The sequence below is a fragment of the Zootoca vivipara genome, chromosome 12 (assembly GCF_965207765.1).
Source record: "Zootoca vivipara chromosome 12, rZooViv2.hap1.1, whole genome shotgun sequence".
Lineage (NCBI taxonomy): Eukaryota > Metazoa > Chordata > Lepidosauria > Squamata > Lacertidae > Zootoca > Zootoca vivipara.
The window spans coordinates 44,168,371-44,187,038 of NC_142595.1; the positions used below are offsets into that span (position 1 = coordinate 44,168,371).

General features: G+C 45.6%; 1 protein-coding gene across 1 annotated transcript in view; it reads left to right on the forward strand.

The window, feature by feature from the left end:
- LOC118094779 (vigilin) overlaps nt 1-18,668 on the forward strand; it is a 55,729-nt gene that overhangs the window by 9,225 nt on the left and 27,836 nt on the right. Inside the window, exons 2-4 of the mRNA XM_035135448.3 lie at nt 14,436-14,515; nt 15,853-15,965; nt 17,170-17,318. Of these exons, the coding sequence (XP_034991339.3) occupies nt 15,890-15,965; nt 17,170-17,318 (225 nt within the window). The 5' untranslated portion in view covers nt 14,436-14,515; nt 15,853-15,889. The remainder of the gene's footprint in view (nt 1-14,435; nt 14,516-15,852; nt 15,966-17,169; nt 17,319-18,668) is intronic.

The following is an 18,668-nucleotide window of genomic DNA, read 5'->3' on the forward strand; positions in this document are numbered from 1 at the left end:
ACTGACTAGTGATTTAAATCGTGATTTAAATCGTGATTTAAATCAGTTTGATTTAAATCAAATCCACCCTGACAATACACAATGAAAATATTAGTTTAGATGTCACATCTTTACAGGGGATGAGAAGCAGCGCTCACCTGATTTAGTGGGAATAGATGTGGGTGGTAGAGCTGTCGTCAAATGACATTTGCTGAGGGGCAAAAAACAGTTAAGTTTAAGTAGCAGCTTCGAGAGGTGATGCGGTTAAGTCAGCCACTGCATCGTACTTCCTGTGGTCACATTTCTAAATCATCTAGAGCCCGATTCAGAAAGTGTCGGTGACAGATAACCTTACCTCGTGGATGAAAAACCATGGTTTGGTGAGTGAAGTGGAAACCATGGTTTGGCTGCAGTGGACTACTGTTCCCCACTAACCAGAAAGTAATGCTATCCAGATTGCTTCTGAATTGCCAATCCCAGCATGCTTGACTGGGGCTGATGGGAGCTGGAGTCCAGCAACACCTGGAAGGCCACAGTCTCCCCATCCCTGTTGTAGGGAAAAGCAGCATCTCACTCAAAGTCCCCTCTAGGGCAGTCAAATCTTGGTTTCGATACTGAGTTGGGCCACTTCGCATCAAATGCTGGGTGCCGTCTACTGCTTTCAGACTATGTTCCTCAACATGCTTTAACAGCAGGGTGGGGGAATCTTCTCTGTCGAGGGCTGCATTCCCTCGGTAATTTTGGAGTGGGGTGGTGGCAGTCATAGAAGCCAAGCCCCAAATTTGGCTGGGGACCCATTTTCTAGGAACAGAGGAAACTACCAAGTCAGACCCTAGATCTTGCTAGTTGAGTATTGCCTTCACTGTCTGGTGGTGGAGATTCCAGGGACTGAACCGGGGGCCTTCCTTGTGCAAGACTGATGCTCTACCTTCTAGGAAGTTGGGCAAATGGTCTGTGTAGCTCAGTATTGCTTACAGCGATGGACAGATGTTCTCCAGAATTTCAGCCAGATGAGGGGTTCTTCCCTGTCCATCCTGGATATGTTGAGTGTTGAGCATGGGACCTTCTGCATGCAAAAGTGTGGCCTTTAAAGGAAAGGCATTTTCCTTCTGTCTCCCTCTTTCTTTCTACCTGTGTGATATCAGCTGCAAGGCTGTGCAGGTTGCTGGCTCCCTGCTTCAACATCTCTGCTACCTGGCTAGGAAAGGGGGTCAGCTCTTCCACTGGCACATGCTTATGAGTGATGGGGAGAAATATTGAATTCTGGGCAGAGACAATGCATAATCATTGGATGATAGCGCTCAGAGTACAATGGGTGTGGCTTTACATACACCAGCAAATGTGTTAAGACGAAATAAAAGCATTATTCCCTCCCCACCTCCACAACCTCTCGCTTTTCGCCAAGCGCGCTCTCTGTCTCAACTCAAGGGGGAAATGGCAACTCCCACTGATATGAAAACAGGAGCCGCTTTTAGCACCTGCACCTGCGTGGCCCTCCGAGACCCAGAGAGTCGCTGCGGAGCCCAATTAAAGGCTCTTGAGAAGTCTGAATGAACAATCGCAGGTGATGGGGCTGCAAAACAACGCCTGCATTTCAGTCCTTTTGTTCCTCTGGCTATGCTTGCCGCCGCTTGAAGGTATCCAAAAGCAGAGATTTGGACCTGGGGCCGTGTTCGGCAACTAGTAATTCCACAACATTCATTTTAGAATGGTGTAAGCCAGGTTTCCCTAACCTTGAGATGTTTTTCGACTGTGATACCTGTCATCCCAGACCAGGGGTCAGCAAACTTTTTCAGCAGGGGGCCGGTCCACTGTCCTTCAGACCTTGGGGGGGGGCCGGACTATATTTTGGGAAAAAATATGAGCGAATTCCTATGCCCCACAAATAACCCAGAGATGCATTTTAAATAAAAGGACACATTCTACTCATGTAAAAACATGCTGATTCCTGGACTGTCTGTGGGCCGGATTTAGAAGGTAATTGGGCCGCATCTGGCCCCCGGGCCTTTTAGTTTGGGCACCCCTGTCCCAGACCATGCTGACTGGGGGTGATGGGAGTCAGACAACATCTGGAAAACACCTGGTTGGGGAAAGCCAATGTTGGCCACGCTGGAAGCCTAATTCAACACACCAATTCCCCTTTTAGCCTCTCGTCGTAGGAAAGGTACCTCAGCCCGCTCCCCGCTGGTGATATTGGTTGCCCTTTCCTGTTCAGTGGTACCTTGGTTTAAGAACAGCTTAGTTTATGAACAACTTGGAATAAGAACGCTGCAAACCTGGAAGTAGGTGTTTTGGTTTGTGAACTTTGCCTTGGAAGCAGAACATGTTCCGCTTCCTGTTGAGTGTGTTCCATTTGTAAATTGAGTCTCCTGCTGCTAATTTGAGACTTTCTGTTGAGTCTGTCAGCTGTTGAGTCCCGAGCACCCACACAACACAGGTGTTATTTGGAGCTTTTGTTTTTGCTATTTTGTTGTGTTTTTGTTTGTGTGGCTTTTTCTTTTTTTACTGTTGACTTTTTCTTAGTTTTATGGGACTGACTTATGACTGTGGCTTGTTACTTCGTTTTTGTGACTTGTTTTTGTGAAGGTGTGGCACCCAGTTCAGCTACTGATTGTGTGACTGCAGAAATGGATAAAGGTCCCCCATCCAAACAATGACTACCGTAGATTCCGGCGTACAAGACGACTGGGCGTATAAGATGACCCCCAACTTTTCCAGTTAAAATATAGAGTTTGAGATATACTCGCCGTATAAGAAATACGACCCGGCGTATAAGACGACCCCCGACTTTTGAGAAGATTTTCCTGGGTTAAAAAGTAGTCTTATACGCAGGAATATACTGTATTATCAGTGCACATAAGAAAAAATAATTTATTTTTTGTAATCTACAATACTGTCTTATTTATTTTACAGTACAGTACATTGATTATTGCCTTCATTTTATGGATCAATGGTCTCATTAGATAGTAAAATTCATTAAATTGCTGTTTTGGGGTTGTTTTTCATCTGGAACAGATTTATCCATTTTCCATTACTTTCTATGGGAAATCACGCCTTGGTTTAAGAATGGGGTTCTGGCACGGATTAAGTTCGTAAACCGAGGTACCACTGTACATCAGATGTGTGGAACCTTGGAGCTCGGAGTTCAGATGTGGCCCTCCAGGCCCTTTCTACCTGGCCCCTGGGGTTCTTCCCACTCTGCTCTGTGTTCCTTGAGTCCTTTTTCCTGGCTGGAATGGGTCAGGCAGTTAAACTGCCCCTCGCTTGTCTGGTGGAGTTTCAGAAGGAATGAGTGGGGTGGGGATGTGGCTATACGTGTCTGACTTTTACTGTATAAAGGGAAAGGTCACACCTGAACGTTCTCCTTGAGGAAAGGTGGCCTCCAGACCGAAACCCCACTCCCCACCCCTGCTGTGCATTTTCCAGCTCTACAGTATCCCTTTTTATGAATGTGTGAGTGGACTTGCCACTGTCTTTTGTGGCGGGCTTGGGGAAATGATGCTGTCAAATCTGTTTTCAACCCCTTTCCTAAGAATTCCTATCATGGGATTCCAAAGGCTTTCGACCCCCCTCCCCAACCTTATGTAGGGAAACCTGTGCAATTGTCTATTTTTTTCAGCCTCCCTCCCTTCCCAGAAAACTCAGCATGCTTAGTCTGTCACTTTCAGCCTTAGTAGACTGATGGTAACAAGGATGGGAGTCAATCATATGAAGTCATAGCTGTGCCCCCAGTTTGTAACATTTCCTCGACATTTCCTCCTTGAAGACCCTATGAAGGAAGCAGCAGCCCCAAAACTTCAGATCAAAGACTAAAAATTGCCCTGTGATAAGTATACTTCTTGTTGTCATCTCAGCAATGCCCCCCCCCCAAGATCCCACATAATGCCTTCCTCAGCCACTCCTTCTCTTTTTCCTGGCTTGCGGTAGTTGAGATGTGGCCAATGTGCTGTTGCCTGGCAACCCCGATGAAGGTATCTTTGGTCGTGGTCAGAAGGCTTGCTGTAGGCCAGGGATGGAGAACCTCTTCCCCTCCAGTTGCTGCCGAACTACAGCTCCCATCATCCCTGATCATTGGGCTATGCTGGCTTGGGCTGATGGGATTTGGAGTCCAACGGCATCTGAAGGGCCATTGGTTCCCTTCCCTTGCTTCCAGGTCAGAAAGGCAACTGGTTGCCAGTGCTCAACCTATTCCTGTATAGTCCAGTGTCTTGCTGTGTCCTCAGTCAGTGACGTTGGGGAGCAATAACCGCATAGGGTTGCTTCCTTTTCACTTCTTAAGCCCGCCTCAACTTGCTTGGTAGCTGGGACCTATCAATCATTTTGCCTGTATCTTACTGTTGCCAACCAATTTGCACAAGACATCTGGCATAGCATGGTTTATAGAAAGTGGGAAGGGATATGTATTTCCTCACTTTCTCATAATACTTGGACCACCCAATGAAGTTGAAGATTTAGGACAGATAAAATAAAATACTTTTTCACACAACACCTAATTAAAACTGGAATTGGATGTAGCGAGGGACGGCTTGAAAAGAGCACCCCAGCTGATGGAGGATATGGTGATCAATTGCTACCAGCCACCATCAGTGTTAGAAACTGGGATAGAAAAGCTAGGAACCAAATGGCTCCTGGGACCTGGGTTGTGGGCGCCAAAACAGAATGTCTAGTCTCCATTTGGGGAGATCGGCAACACTTTTTATTATTTTGATAAGCATATTGTTAATATCACATTTTTAACAAATTGTGAATGCATGTTTAATTTGGTGTTTACAATAAAAAAATATTGGTACCATACTTCAGTTTTCATAACACTCTGCTCTTTATTGCTAAACTCCTTAACATATTGTCTATCCTTAACATATACTTTGAGGTTTCAAAGCACATACATTTCAGTGATCCTTGAGTGTCAGCCAGGTGCAAAAAATGGCACCCAGACTTTTAGAGGTGCTTGCAAATGGAGAATTTTTTAGGCTCGAAATGCACCTGGTGCTCTGCTAATTTCGAACCCTGGCCACAACGGCTATGTTTCTCTCCACGGTCAGAGGTAGTATGCCTCTGAATATAATGCTCTGTGTAACGGTCCGCTTTTAAAATGAAGCTGCTGCGGTCAAACCTGCCTGGAAAGTACACAGCTATCGTTTCTTCCACCATGGATCTCAAGACTGTACATAGGGTTCCTAGGGAGCCTCCCATCTAAACACTGACCGGACCTAGACTTGCTTAGCTTCTGCAGTGTTATTGCACCCTCTGCTTCCTAACCATGCAGGACCTCAGCAGTGGCTATTGGTATGCAGACAGTCTTCTGTAACCATGAGTCGTAGGAGAGGGTACCATATGTATAATTGCTCTGGTCCTCATGGTTATGGAAGACAGCTTGGGTATGAACAGCCACTGCTCAGAGCCTGCTCACCCCCAAGGTCCCTCCAAAAAAGATTTTTGCACAACTGGAATAAAAAACAGGGGAAGGAACTATATGCCAGCCCAGTTGGCGCTGAGCAGCTGACTAGGGTTTGGCAAAAGTGAAACCCATTCTCATGCCTTCTCATATCAACGGCTTTAGCCAGTAGGGCGCTTAATGATTGAGAAACACTCCTGAACGCATCTGCGCAATGGGATTGGGCCGAGAAAAACACTCTGAAACTTTCAGCTGGAGTTAATGAGATCCCAAGGCATTTGCTCCAGAGTTAGCAGCACAGCCCCCCCCCCAGAGGGTGCTTTCCTCAAAAGACATTTTGGATCTTGGAATACAGAGACTGGCCCTGTAGTCTGGGTGAGAATCGCTGTTCATGGCTCCTTTTAGGGAGGAAGGCAGGCCTGGCTGCCAGTACTGGGCATTATTAAAACTTCTGCTTCTGAGGCAACCTACAGTCCGCACAGTTTCCTTCATATAACTCAGAGCGCCAGCTCCATTTGTTATCACCGTATGCCAGGAGTCTGGGACGGATGGGGAGGCAGTCGGCATTCTCAGTTTGCAAGCTTAATGTCTGAAGAACGTAAGGTGAGGCCTACTGGATCAGGTCAAAGGCCCGCGTAACCCAGCATCCTGTTCCCACAGCAGCCAGCCAGATTTTATTTACGTATTTGTAATCCACACCTCCATTAAAATACGTCAAGGTGATAATGTGGCACACAGTGAATAAACTCCACAAAAAGCATCTCTAAAAACTTGTCAGTAAATGCCAGTTGGTGAAGAAGAGAGAACTCATATTGCAAAGGCCTGTCTAAACAATCTCATTTTCAGAAGGTGTCTGAAAGAAGGTGGGGGTGGTTCCTGCTGAAACACTGCTGGCAGGGCCTGCCATGCTAAAGGTTAGGACCCTGGTGAAGGCCAGCTGATGCCCACTGGATGCCCACAAGCAGGACAACTGCTTTCCTTCCCTGCCACCCCCCAGCAGCTGGCATTCAGAATCATCCTGTCTTGGACTATGGAGGTCAAAAATAACCATGGCAACAAGATGGACTTCCCATCCCTGAACTTGTCTAATGTTTCCAGGTTGGTAGCTATACATCTTGTAGGAGTGAATGCCATAGTTTTTGCTATGTGCCTTCTCCTGCCCCATTTGCCGGCCAAGACCTCAGAAAGGCTCTCTCCTGTCCCCTGTTCCCCCCACCCGAGGCTCTTCCAAATTTCATGAGTACTGGAGCATGCAAACAATTTGGGGGGAGGTTCCCCATTCTGGCCAGAGGCTTGTGCTTATCCTCAAGCGCTGACACAGCCTTGATTGGCTGCAGTTCTTTTTGGAGTCCAAAAAAAGAGAGAGAGCAACTGCTTGCTTGGCCTGCATCTCTCTTTGTTCTGTGGCTGATGGCTGCTTTTGGCCCTCGCCATCCTCTTGGCCTTCCTGGTGTTTGCTCAGCTCTGCTTGTGCTGCCAGCCGGGTAAACGAGAGATTTTTCCGATGAATAAAGTTGCGCTGCTTTGGAGGCCAGGCTAAAAGCCAGAGCCCAGCGAACTTCTGTAATCAAACTGGAGCAGAGCTGGCCCAGATTGTTCCTGCTGCCCTTATGCGCTGCTCCTTCACTCTGGCAGAGAATTTGGCCAGCTAGCGCAGGAAATGGGAAGCTTGGAGAAATGTTTAGTTTGGTACACTTTGAGAACCAGACTTGCATTATTTTTCTTTTTGTGCAAAGGAGTAAGAGAGGCAAGATGGCAGGACAAGAAGCTGGAGGTTGAAAAGTTCAACCAGAGGCAAAATAAGCCTGCAGAGAAGCAGCTGTGCTCTACCTTGCCTGCAAACACCTCTCTTTTCCGCCTTGTGCTGGCAGGGTGCACAATCTCTTTTCAGATGCCTCATTCAGAACTCTTGCTACCGGTGATGTGTCTGTCCTCCCCTCCTTTCCCACCACACACACACATGAATCACCACGCAGGTGACGTTTCCTGTCCAGTGGTGTTCCACTTTCTGCAGACAGTAAGCACTTGGGACAGGGAACTTGGAAAGCTTCCTCTCCCATACGGTGTCACTCTTTTCAACCTGGTGAACTTTCTGCTTGTCGCCTGTCAGCTTGTGACTCAGCCTCATCGCTCTGGTCTAATTTCACAAGGCAGAGAGAACGGCTGTATGAATGGCCCTACAGCTCAGTGGTAGAGCATCTGCCTTGCAGGTCGTGTTAGAAGCTCAGATATATAAGCTAATTGGCAGGTGGCACCTTAAACCTAGGTTATGGTTGTCACAACGGTATATCTAGGTGCCTTTTATGGTGAAATTTGTTAATTTCATTTCTATACCACTTTATATATTTTAAAGGGGAAAAACTCTCAAAGCGGCTTACAACACACTACAGCATCAAATAAAACAATCCAGGATAAAACAAACCCGGTCTGTTTTCCCCACATTTCTTTACCTACTTAATTTATAGAGCTGCCCCATAGCAGAAGGACTCTAGGGAGCCAGTGTGGTGTAGCAGTTAGAGCAGAGCTTTCCAAACTGTGTGTCACACAACACATTAGTGTGTCATCTGCAGTGTGTAGGTGTGTCACGCAAGTGCTCCCCATGCTCTTATAAGGGGTTAGTTTAACCTCTGGTTTGCTAGTAAAACTGAATTACTGTGTCACGAAATGATGCATGTCTAAAAAGCGTGATCAACATGAAAAGTTTGGAAATCTCTGGGTTAGAGTGTCAGACTGGGACTTGGGAGATCAGGGTTCAAATCCCCACTCGGTCATGGGGCTCACTGGGTGATCTTGGGCCTAACTCACAGGGTTGTTGTAGGGATTAACTGTGGGGGTAGGAACATGTAATCCTTGCAGGAAAAAGTGGGGGTATAAATGCAATAAATAAACTCTTCTGCTTACCTGCTTAAGAAAGCTGGAGGGGCCAGCCAGGTGGAGATGTCAGTTGCTAGCATGTCATACAGAAATCTCCAAGTAGTTGCAATTGGACCTGCGCCAGTCGCAAAACACACCTGGCTAATTTCTAACACCACTTGCAAGCAGAAGCTCCCAGCTTCAGGCCCCTGGCATGCCCGGGTAGGGTTCCTCAAAACCCCCACTTGAAATCCTGGAGAGCTGGTGCCAGTCAGTGTAGGCAGCACTGAGTAAGATGGACCCAGTGGTCTGCCTCCACATTAGGCAGCTTCCTATGTCCCCCTGACCTGCTAGGGGAAATTTCCCTTGCTTTCAGATGCATGTGTCTCCTTAACACCTTGAGGGCTAGAGCCATGCATTGACTTTTCTTTAAAAGAAGAAGCTGTTCTGTAGATTCCGGAGGTGTCCTCTTTTCATCTTGGGAGGCCAGGCTCCTGCAATTCAGCGCTGGGTTTCCCCTGCCTCTCATGCAGCTTTTCTTGTTTACATCTTTAGCTCTTTCTCTCTCCCTTCTTTATTTATTGATGGCCAGAGGCCACAGTCCTGTCGGATTGCATCAAGGAGAAGAGGTTGCAACTCGGTCACCGTGCGGTGCAGAGCCGGGAGCTTGGGGTGGGGGTGGGGAGAGGGGACGCATGGCAACAGGGGGGCGAGTGGCAAACAAGGACCAGTTCTCATGGAACATGGCAGTGCTGAGGTAGCAAGGTATTGCCCACCCGTCTTTGTCGGGGCAGCGTGGTGGATTGGACTGCCTCTCCCCACACGAACAGCTTAACTTAGGCAGATCTGTGGGGTTGATCGCTGTGTCCCTGGAGGGGAATTTGGGTATCGGAGAGACCGGAAGGCAGAGGCAGGCAGGCAACGCTGGAATAGGGATGTTGCCCTCTATGAATTTTGATCCATAGTTCATGGACCCATGTGCTGATTGTGGTGCAGTTATCCTTCCCGTTGTGTGTTCTTTTGAACTTTGCTGTACAGTACTCAAGCTGTGCCAAAATGCATTCATTGCATCCATCGAAATAACGGGTGCACTTTTTGGACACTGGAAAGCTGCCTTTCTGGTTAGCTCAAGCACCCCCAAACTGCAGCCCTCCAGATGTTTTGGCCTACAACTCCCATGATCCCTAGCTAACAGGACCAGTGGTCGGGGAAGATGGGAATTGTAGTCCAAAACATCTGGAAGGCCAAAGTCTGGGGAGGCCTGGGTTAGCTTGTCCACTGCCCGGCAGTGGCTCTCCAAGGTCTCGGAAAGAGAAAGTGGGCTTGCCCCTGATTCTTTTAAACTGGAGATGCCATCAAGGATGAGCGTGGGCCTTTCTGTCTGCAGAGCAGGTGCTCCACCACTGAGCCGTAGCTCCTTCTGGAGGAAAATGAGGGTATTAGTATTAGTGGGCCTGTTGGGCAAAAGATTCCTGCATTGCAGGCATCAGATTAGACGACCCTTGGGGTCCTTTCCAACTCTACAATTCTATTCCTTTGAGGCTGTACCAATAGCATAGCTCTATAGTAGAGCCCATGCTTTGCATGCAAGAGGTCCCAATTTCAATTGCTCGCCTTTCCATGTGGGTCTGGAAAAGATCCCTTGCTAAAGATGCTGCTGCTAGTCAGTGTAGACAGTATTTAGCTAGATGGAGCAATTGTCCAACCCTCTGTAAGGCAGCTTCTTATAAGTGTGATGAGTAGCAGTAGCAGCGGGTACAACCCAGAGGGGGAAATGTGTTGAATATACCTGCTTCTGTTAGTTGATAAATCTTTTTTTTTAATTGAGCTTTTACCATAATACGATAAAATTAGAGCTACAAAGGATAAAAGAAAAAGAAAGGTTAGCAATCTAGCATGATCTGTCTCTTTATTTCTTCTTGACTTTTGGAAACAAGATAATACCAAATGTAAGTGTGAGTTCTGCATAGCGAAATGCAGAAATCCTGGGAAGGCTGGCATCGCATGGCTCCTGCTTTTTGGAATAATAAAAAAATAGAATAAAATTCCTTTATTTAGTGATATTCAGCTCCCTAAAAGGTAGTCAAGGGTCGTGAGAGGCAATCACGGGGGGGGGGGCAGAATATTCAGCTGTGCTGCTTTAAGACTGGGGATTAGGAGTTCAGAGGCCATGTACTGAGGGGGGAATTCTTTCTCCCTCTCCCTCTCCCTCTCCATCTCCACCAACCTTTGCTATACTGAATGCAGCTTTGACACAGAGGTGATAGCAGCCCCTGCCAAGTGCAAGAAGGTTCTTCCTTCCTTTACAGTTGCCTTAAGAGGATTTCTCTCAAATCCTCCCCATAGAGCTTAGCTCTGCTGCTGCTTCGCTTCCTTAATGGGGGTAGGGAAGCCGAGGGCACAAGAAACACCTTTGCTGCAAATTCAGAAAGGGAAGATGACGACTGGGTGCTGGGCTAGATGAGACATTGGGCTGGCGCAGCAGGCCCGCTTTTTATTTTCTTAAACCACAGGCCTAATCGTTTGTCAGTAGGTGCCTCCTAACCTGAGCTCGGTCGTATTCTTTGACATTTATTTACTTATAAGGTTTCCTCACCTGCCTTTCACCAGAAAGTCCCAGGACAGTAGATTTATATGCACAGGCAAAAGAATTATAGTTATGAAACACAAACCATTCCGAAATGGGACCAGAAAAGACTTTTTATGTACGCGACAACAGCTGCATGGATGCTACTATCCCAGGGAGGGAAAGAAGAAAGAGTCACTAGCAGGGAGGAATGGCAAGCTAAGCTGTTGGACTACGCCGAAAAGGCAAAGCTAACTGGAAAGCTCAGGAACCAAGAGGACAAAAACTTCAAAAAAAGAATGGGAAAAAATTATAATCTATTATTTAAGAGACCATTGCAGTGTAACAAATATTATGGGCCATATGGATTGATAGAGAATATAGAATAATACACAGTTGTAAATGCTGACAATAGGATCCATGGAGGGGGTGGGGGGAAGTCTCGAGATTTAGAGTAATCTCTATATATGAATAAGCATTTGGATTGTTATAATTTTTATATTTTTATATTTTTTATATTTTTATTTTATATTATAATTTTTAAATTTTAAAAAACATAAGTGATTTCATTAAAATTAATAATAATAATAATAATAATAATAAAAAAAATAATAAAAATAAGCTGTAATGGGATGCAATCTCAAAAATGACAGAATGATCTCGATACGAATCCAAGGCAGACCTTTTAACATCACAGTAATCCAAGTTTATGCACCAACTACCGGTGCTGAAGAAAGTGAAATTGACCAATTCTATGAAGACCTACAACACCTTCTAGAAATGACACCAAAGAAGGATGTTCTTCTCATTACAGGGGACTGGAATGCTAAAGTAGGGAATCAAGAGATAAAAGGAACAACTGGCAAGTTTGGCCTTGGAGTTCAAAATGAAGCAGGGCAAAGGCTAATAGAGTTCTGTCAAGAGAACAAGCTGGTCATCACAAACACTCTATTCCAACAACACAAGAGACGACTCTACACATGGATATCACCAAATGGACAGCATCGAAATCAGATTGATTATATTCTCTGCAGCCAAAGATGGAGAAGCTCCATACAGTCAGCAAAAACAAGACCTGGAGCTGACTGTAACTCAGATCATCAGCTTCTTATAGCAAAATTCCAGCTTAAACTGAAGAAAGTAGGAAAAACCACTGGGCCAGTAAGATACAATCTGAATCAAATCCCTTATGAATACACAGTGGAAGTGAGGAACAGGTTTAAGGATTTAGATTTGGTGGACAGAGTGCCTGAAGAACTATGGATGGAGGCTCGTAACATTATACAGGAGGCAGCAATGAAAACCATCCCAAGGAAAAGGAAATGCAAGAAAGCAAAATGGCTGTCCAACGAGGCCTTACAAATAGCGGAGGAGAGGAGGCAAGCAAAATGCAAGGGAGATAGGGAAAGATACAGGAAACTGAATGCAGATTTCCAAAAAACAGCAAGGAGAGACAAGAGGGTCTTCTTAAATGAGCAATGCAAAGAAATAGAGGAAAACAATAGAATGGGGAAAACCAGAGATCTGTTCAAGAAAATTGGAGATATGAAAGGAACATTTCGTACAAAGATTACCATAATCAAGGACAAAAGTGGTAAGGACCTAACAGAAGCAGAAGACATCAAGAAGAGGTGGCAAGAATACACAGAGGAATTATACCAGAAAGATATGGAGGTCCCGTACACCTCAGGTAGTGTGGTTGCTGACCTTGAGCCAGACATCTTGGAGAGTGAAGTCAAATGGGCCTTAGAAAGCATTGCTAATAACAAGGCCAGTGGAAGTGATGATATTCCAGCTGAACTGTTTAAAATTTTAAAAGATGATGCTGTTAAGGTGCTACACCCAATATGCCAGCAAGTTTGGAAAACTCAGCAATGGCCAGAGGATTGGAGAAGATCAGTCTACATCCCAATTCCAAAGAAGGGCAGTGCCAAAGAATGCTGCAACTACCGCACAATTGCGCTCATTTCACACGCTAGCAAGGTTATGCTTAAAATTCTACAAGGCAGGCTTAGGCAGTATGTGGACCGAGAACTCCCAGAAGTGCAAGCTGGATTTCGAAAGGGCAGAGGAACCAGAGACCAAATAGCAAACATGCGCTGGATTATGGAGAAAGCTAGAGAGTTCCAGAAAAACGTCTACTTCTGCTTCATTGACTATGCAAAAGCCTTTGACTGTGTCGACCACAGCAAACTATGGCAAGTTCTTAAAGAAATGGGAGTGCCTGATCACCTCATCTGTCTCCTGAGAAATCTCTATGTGGGACAAGAAGCTACAGTTAGAACTGGATATGGAACAACTGATTGGTTCAAAATTGGGAAAGGAGTACGACAAGGTTGTATATTGTCTCCCTGCTTATTTAACTTATATGCAGAATTCATCATGCGAAAGGCTGGACTAGATGAATCCCAAGCCGGAATTAAGATTGCTGGAAGAAATATCAACAACCTCAGATATGCAGATGACACAACCTTGATGGCAGAAAGCGAGGAGGAATTAAAGAACCTTTTAATGAGGGTGAAAGAGGAGAGCGCAAAATATGGTCTGAAGCTCAACATCAAAAAAACCAAGATCATGGCCACTGGTCCCATCACCTCCTGGCAAATAGAAGGGGAAGAAATGGAGGCAGTGAGAGATTTTACTTTCTTGGGCTCCTTGATCACTGCAGATGGTGACAGCAGTCACGAAATTAAAAGACGCCTGCTTCTTGGGAGAAAAGCAATGACAAACCTAGACAGCATCTTAAAAAGCAGAGACATCACCTTGCCGACAAAGGTCCGTATAGTTAAAGCTATGGTTTTCCCAGTAGTGATGTATGGAAGTGAGAGTTGGACCATAAAGAAGGCTGATCGCCGAAGAATTGATGCTTTTGAATTATGGTGCTGGAGGAGACTCTTGAGAGTCCCATGGACTGCAAGAAGATCAAACCTATCCATTCTTAAGGAAATCAGCCCTGAGTGCTCCCTGGAAGGACGGATCGTGAAGCTGAGGCTCCAATACTTTGGCCACCTCATGAGAAGAGAAGAATCCTTGGAAAAGACCCTGATGTTGGGAAAGATTGAGGGCACTAGGAGAAGGGGACGACAGAGGACAAGATGGTTGGACAGTGTTCTCGAAGCTACGAACATGAGTTTGACCAAACTGCGGGAGGCAGTGCAAGACAGGAGTGCCTGGCGTGCTATGGTCCATGGGGTCACGAAGAGTCGGACACGACTAAACGACTAAACAACAACAATAAAAATAATAAAAATAAAAAATAACCCACTGTTCCAAAATGGAGCAGATATCCCTTTCTCTCTCTCTCTCTCTCTCTCTCTCTCTCTCTCTCTCTCTCTCTCTCTCTCTCTCTCTCTCCACTGTCTTAGAACCTCAGTTATATAAGCTAATTGCCAAATGACACCTTAAACCTGGGTTACAGTTGCCACAATGGAATGTCTAGGTGCCATTTTTAATGGTAAAATTTATTGGTGTTAGTATTAATTTCATTTTCATACCGCTTACAGCCGGTCACAATATGCAGGGATTACCTTGCGTTTCGGCACAGGGCTATGCTGAAGAGTTTCTTCCAAGCTCAGGCGGAAGGGGCTCCCCTCGCCCTGCTCGTAAGTGGGTCCTCCTGACAGCGCTTAATCCTTCTTTCAGGACCAAAGCAGCCGTCACGCTGAAGCGCCACAGGTAGCCTCGTTCAGGACGGACCCTTCTGGCACTTGACCATTTTGCAGGTGAGTCTCCTGATCCCCGCATCTAGCAAAAGGGAAGAGTGAGGTGCAGCGGGGGGACCCGGGATCGCTGGGAGCCCCTCCCAAGGTGGAAAGCATGGGGGCATCCTTTCCATCTGCGCCATGGGGTGGGCAATGTATTTGTTTTGATTTAGCATTTGTGTGCCGCTTTTCCAACAACACTAAAAAACCTGCTGAAAGCTTCTATTCCAGGCCTACACAGGCAATTAAGAATATATCCTTCCACAATAGTTAATTGATTTTTTAAAACTATTTTAAGGTTTTATTGTAGGAGTTTATATATTTTTTGCCATAAACCGCTTTAATATAGAAATATTTATATTAACAACTTTGAGCACAACAATTAAAAATTAGCGAACGACATGTCATCCTATCCAAAAATGGAATAATATGTAAGTAAAGCAGAAATAAGCCATCCAGCAAGTGATTAATGCAGCTCAGGCAAACGCCTAAGAATTCAAAAACAATTGAAAATATATGGTGCCTGTTTCTCATGCCTTAATATTACTGTGGTGATTGCATTGGAAGTGGAAGAAAATAGGAGCTGAGGTTGCATCCTCCCTCAAACCTGAAACAGATCACGTATTCTGAGTTTCATTTAAAACTAGCTTCCTTCATCGCTTCTCCACTACCAATCTGAGTGGAGGGACAAGGGGACCCATAATACTTTGCTTGACTGTTCTTGTTGGTTGCTTTGATGCAACAACATCTGACACTTGGCAAGGCTAGACACAGCATTTCAAATTCCAATGCATCCTTCACAAGCAAAAAAAAATATGTTTTTGCCTGATGCCTGAGTGGCACCACAAATGGGCCAGCACAACTCAAAACCCCCACCTTTCTCTGGTCATCTACCTGAATTTAAACAGTGTTGTTGGTAGTGAGATGTAAAGGGGAGCCTTGGGTTGATGAGTTTATTGTTCAGGCATGGCTCATTTGGTATTGGGAAGTCCAAGAACATTGGATACATGGTTGCTCTAAGGCAGGCATCCCCAAACCGGCCTTCCAAATGTTCTGGACTACAATTCCCATCTTCCCCAACCACTGGTCCTGTTAGCTAGGCATCATGGGAGTTGTAGGCCAAAACATCTGGAGGACCGCAGTTTGGGGATGCCTGACTTAGAGCAACCTCTGCACAATCTTGGGCCCATTCAGATGTTTTGGGCTACAGTTCTGATCGGCCCCAGCTGTCAGAGCACCTGGAGGGCATCAAGTTATTGGGAGGCTGACTTAAGTGATGTGGTCACTCTTTATAAAGGAGTCACAATAGCTTCACCAACTCCCGACCTAACTTTCTCTCTCTTTCATCACTCCAACAGTGGAATACCGGAATCGCGCAAATCTGGGTTTGAAGCTATGAGCTCGGTAGCAGTGTTAACACCCGAAAGCTTTGCTGAGCACCGCAGCGGGCTGAGGGATGAAGAAACACGAGGTGAGATGGGCAGGAATCTTTTGGTGTGGGTGTGTTGTGAGGTTGCTGCTCACGCAATAAAAGAGATGTGTGTTTGATGATGGGTAAGGCGGGGTAGAATCTAGAGTGGGATCTGTTGGTGGAACTAATAACTTTGGAAAGGTAGAAGACACTGGTAGAAGAAACTTTCACCCTGGGATGCTTTTGTTACCGGCCCTAAAGTTGTCATTCGGAAGGGAAGACTCTAGGGTCAAGTTGCTCTATTGAAGCTTGTCAAAAGTTTGGTTCTATCACCTGTGAATTGAATCAAAACAACGGCTTCTTATCCCACTACAAGTGCCATATTGGCTAACCAATGGCAGGGTGCTTTGTGCTATCAGCAACATTGGCTTGTAATTTTACATAATACATTTCAAGCTTGTGGCATGATGGACCGTGGACCTCGCTGCTTAATTTTTGTTTTACTCTACACCTCTGTGTGCATCTTCTCCTGCCAACTGAGGTTTATACTTCACTTGCAGGCATTGCTCGGGAATTCTAGTAAACCCAAAAATCAGTGCAGTTTTGAAAGGTTCCATCTGCCTTATTGATTAAAAGTCGTGTATGATTGCATCCAAGCATAGAAAACCCGCTCATTGATCTCGGGAATCATCATGCAAGGTTTGGTGTCCAAATGCATCACAGAAAAGCCCCCTCCCCACCCCCACAAAAACCAGAGAGCATCCAAAATGAACCCCCAAATGAACCTGTGTCTCAAGATGCTGTGAAAATGAGGCTTTTATTTTCAAAGCATCCCAATGCTGCCTTTTGGGGGGTGGGGGTGGGGGGGTCACATGGAGAAAACAGCCTTAGGAGATAATATTTGTTAGATAGTATTTCCCATTTGCTAATTCATGTAAACGGGAGATACATCTGGCAAGATCTCTGCAGGCTGTTAGGCAATAAGTTGGGCTGTTTTGAAAATAACATCCTCACCTTCACAGCATCTTGAGATGCCGCCTCTTCTGTTGCTGGGTTCAAATGCACAGTGAACGGACAACTTTCCAAAATATAGAATAGATGCACCTGATTAAGTGGTCGCTAGTCCATGAAGTAATTTGAACCAAAGGATGGGTATGTCTTCTCTGTTGCCTGCAAAATCCCTTCTCTAAACCAGGATTCCCACCCACCCACCCACCCTTGTGTGTGTGATCTTGCTGTCTTTCTATGTTTGTCTGCTGGGCAGGTGGTGTCCCAGAGGATGAGGCCTACATCCCCACTTACTTGGAAGCCTTTCCGCCACTCCCAGAAAAGGGAGCCCCGGGGGAAAAGTCCAGTGAGCCTACGGGAGTATGGAACAAAATCCGGCCTATCAAATCCTCTGTCATCACCCAGGTGAGTCTGCAGAGGCAGGGCACAAAGAGTTCCACTTCAGCTGCTGGCGTGTCTTCGCAGAATACCTTGCGTGGTGTGTGTGTGTGTGTGCAAGGGAGAGAGAGAGAGAGGCTTCCCTATGGGGGATGTTAAGTGTGAAGTGTTTATCTCATTGCTGGATGCGTAGCCAAAATAATCAGCAGACCTAGAAAGGTAGTTATGAACTTGGAAGCAGTAAAGCTGAACTGAAGTACTTGTGTTGCCTCGCTCAAAACCAGTGTCTTGGCAAAGGATTGGCAGCGACTGTGCGAAAAAGCCTCCATGCATCCTTCTTTTATCCTTCTTTTATTAGGAGAGCATTGACATAGTTGCTCTGTCTCTCCTCCAGTATCTGAGGCCTCTGGGCGCCAGTTGTTCAGAGAGGAGGAGGGTGCTGTTGTGCTCCTATCCTGCTTGATAGCTCAGTTGATGGAGCATGAGACACTTAATCTCAGGGTCGTGGGTTTGAGCCCCACTTAGGCCCCCACTTGCAGGAGGTTGGACTAGATGACCCTCGTGGTTCCTTCCAACTCTTGATAGCTCCTTGTAGGCTTCCCAGAAGCAACTGGTTGGCCGCTGCGATAATGAGAATGCAGGACTAGATGGGCCTTTTGGTGTCCCAGCAAAGGAAGAACGGATACATAAAACTTATGGAATACAGTATGCAGAAATGGCGAAGCTTAGCAGAAGAAAAAGAAATCAAGATAACATTTTTTAAAATAAAAGAATGGAAATAGTTTAATGAATATTTACAGATAAATTGTAAACAGATAAGAACATTGGCAGGACTATTATAATAACCTGCAGCTTCATAAGAGTACATATTTAAAGAAGATGAGTAAATGAGCAAATTAAGTTAATTTGAATATGCAGAATATATTAAAAATTAAGGAACCGCAGAAAGATGGGAAAGGAAGTCAAGCTTTGAAATGTCAAAATGATTGTAAAATTAGTGAAATGTATAAACGTGAGAAGTATAAACAAAAAAATTAGATGGGCCATCCAGTGGGGATGGGGGCGAGTGTTATGATCTTCTCATCCTCCCAGTTATGTAGATTGGAAATGGAGAAACTGCTCCATGCTACACGTAAATTAGCACGTGGCTTTGAAAGCGGATTGCACACATTTATTTATTGCCTTTATATCTTGCCTTCTCTGTGGAGCTTAAAGTGGACTGACCCTCCTTTTAATCCCCACAACCGCCCTGCAAGGTAGGTTAGGCTGAGAGGGAGTGACTGGCCCAGCGACACTCAGTGAGCTTCACAGCCAAGCGGGGATTTGAACCCTGGCCTCCCACGTTCTAGTCCAACACTCTTAACCGCTGCACCACAC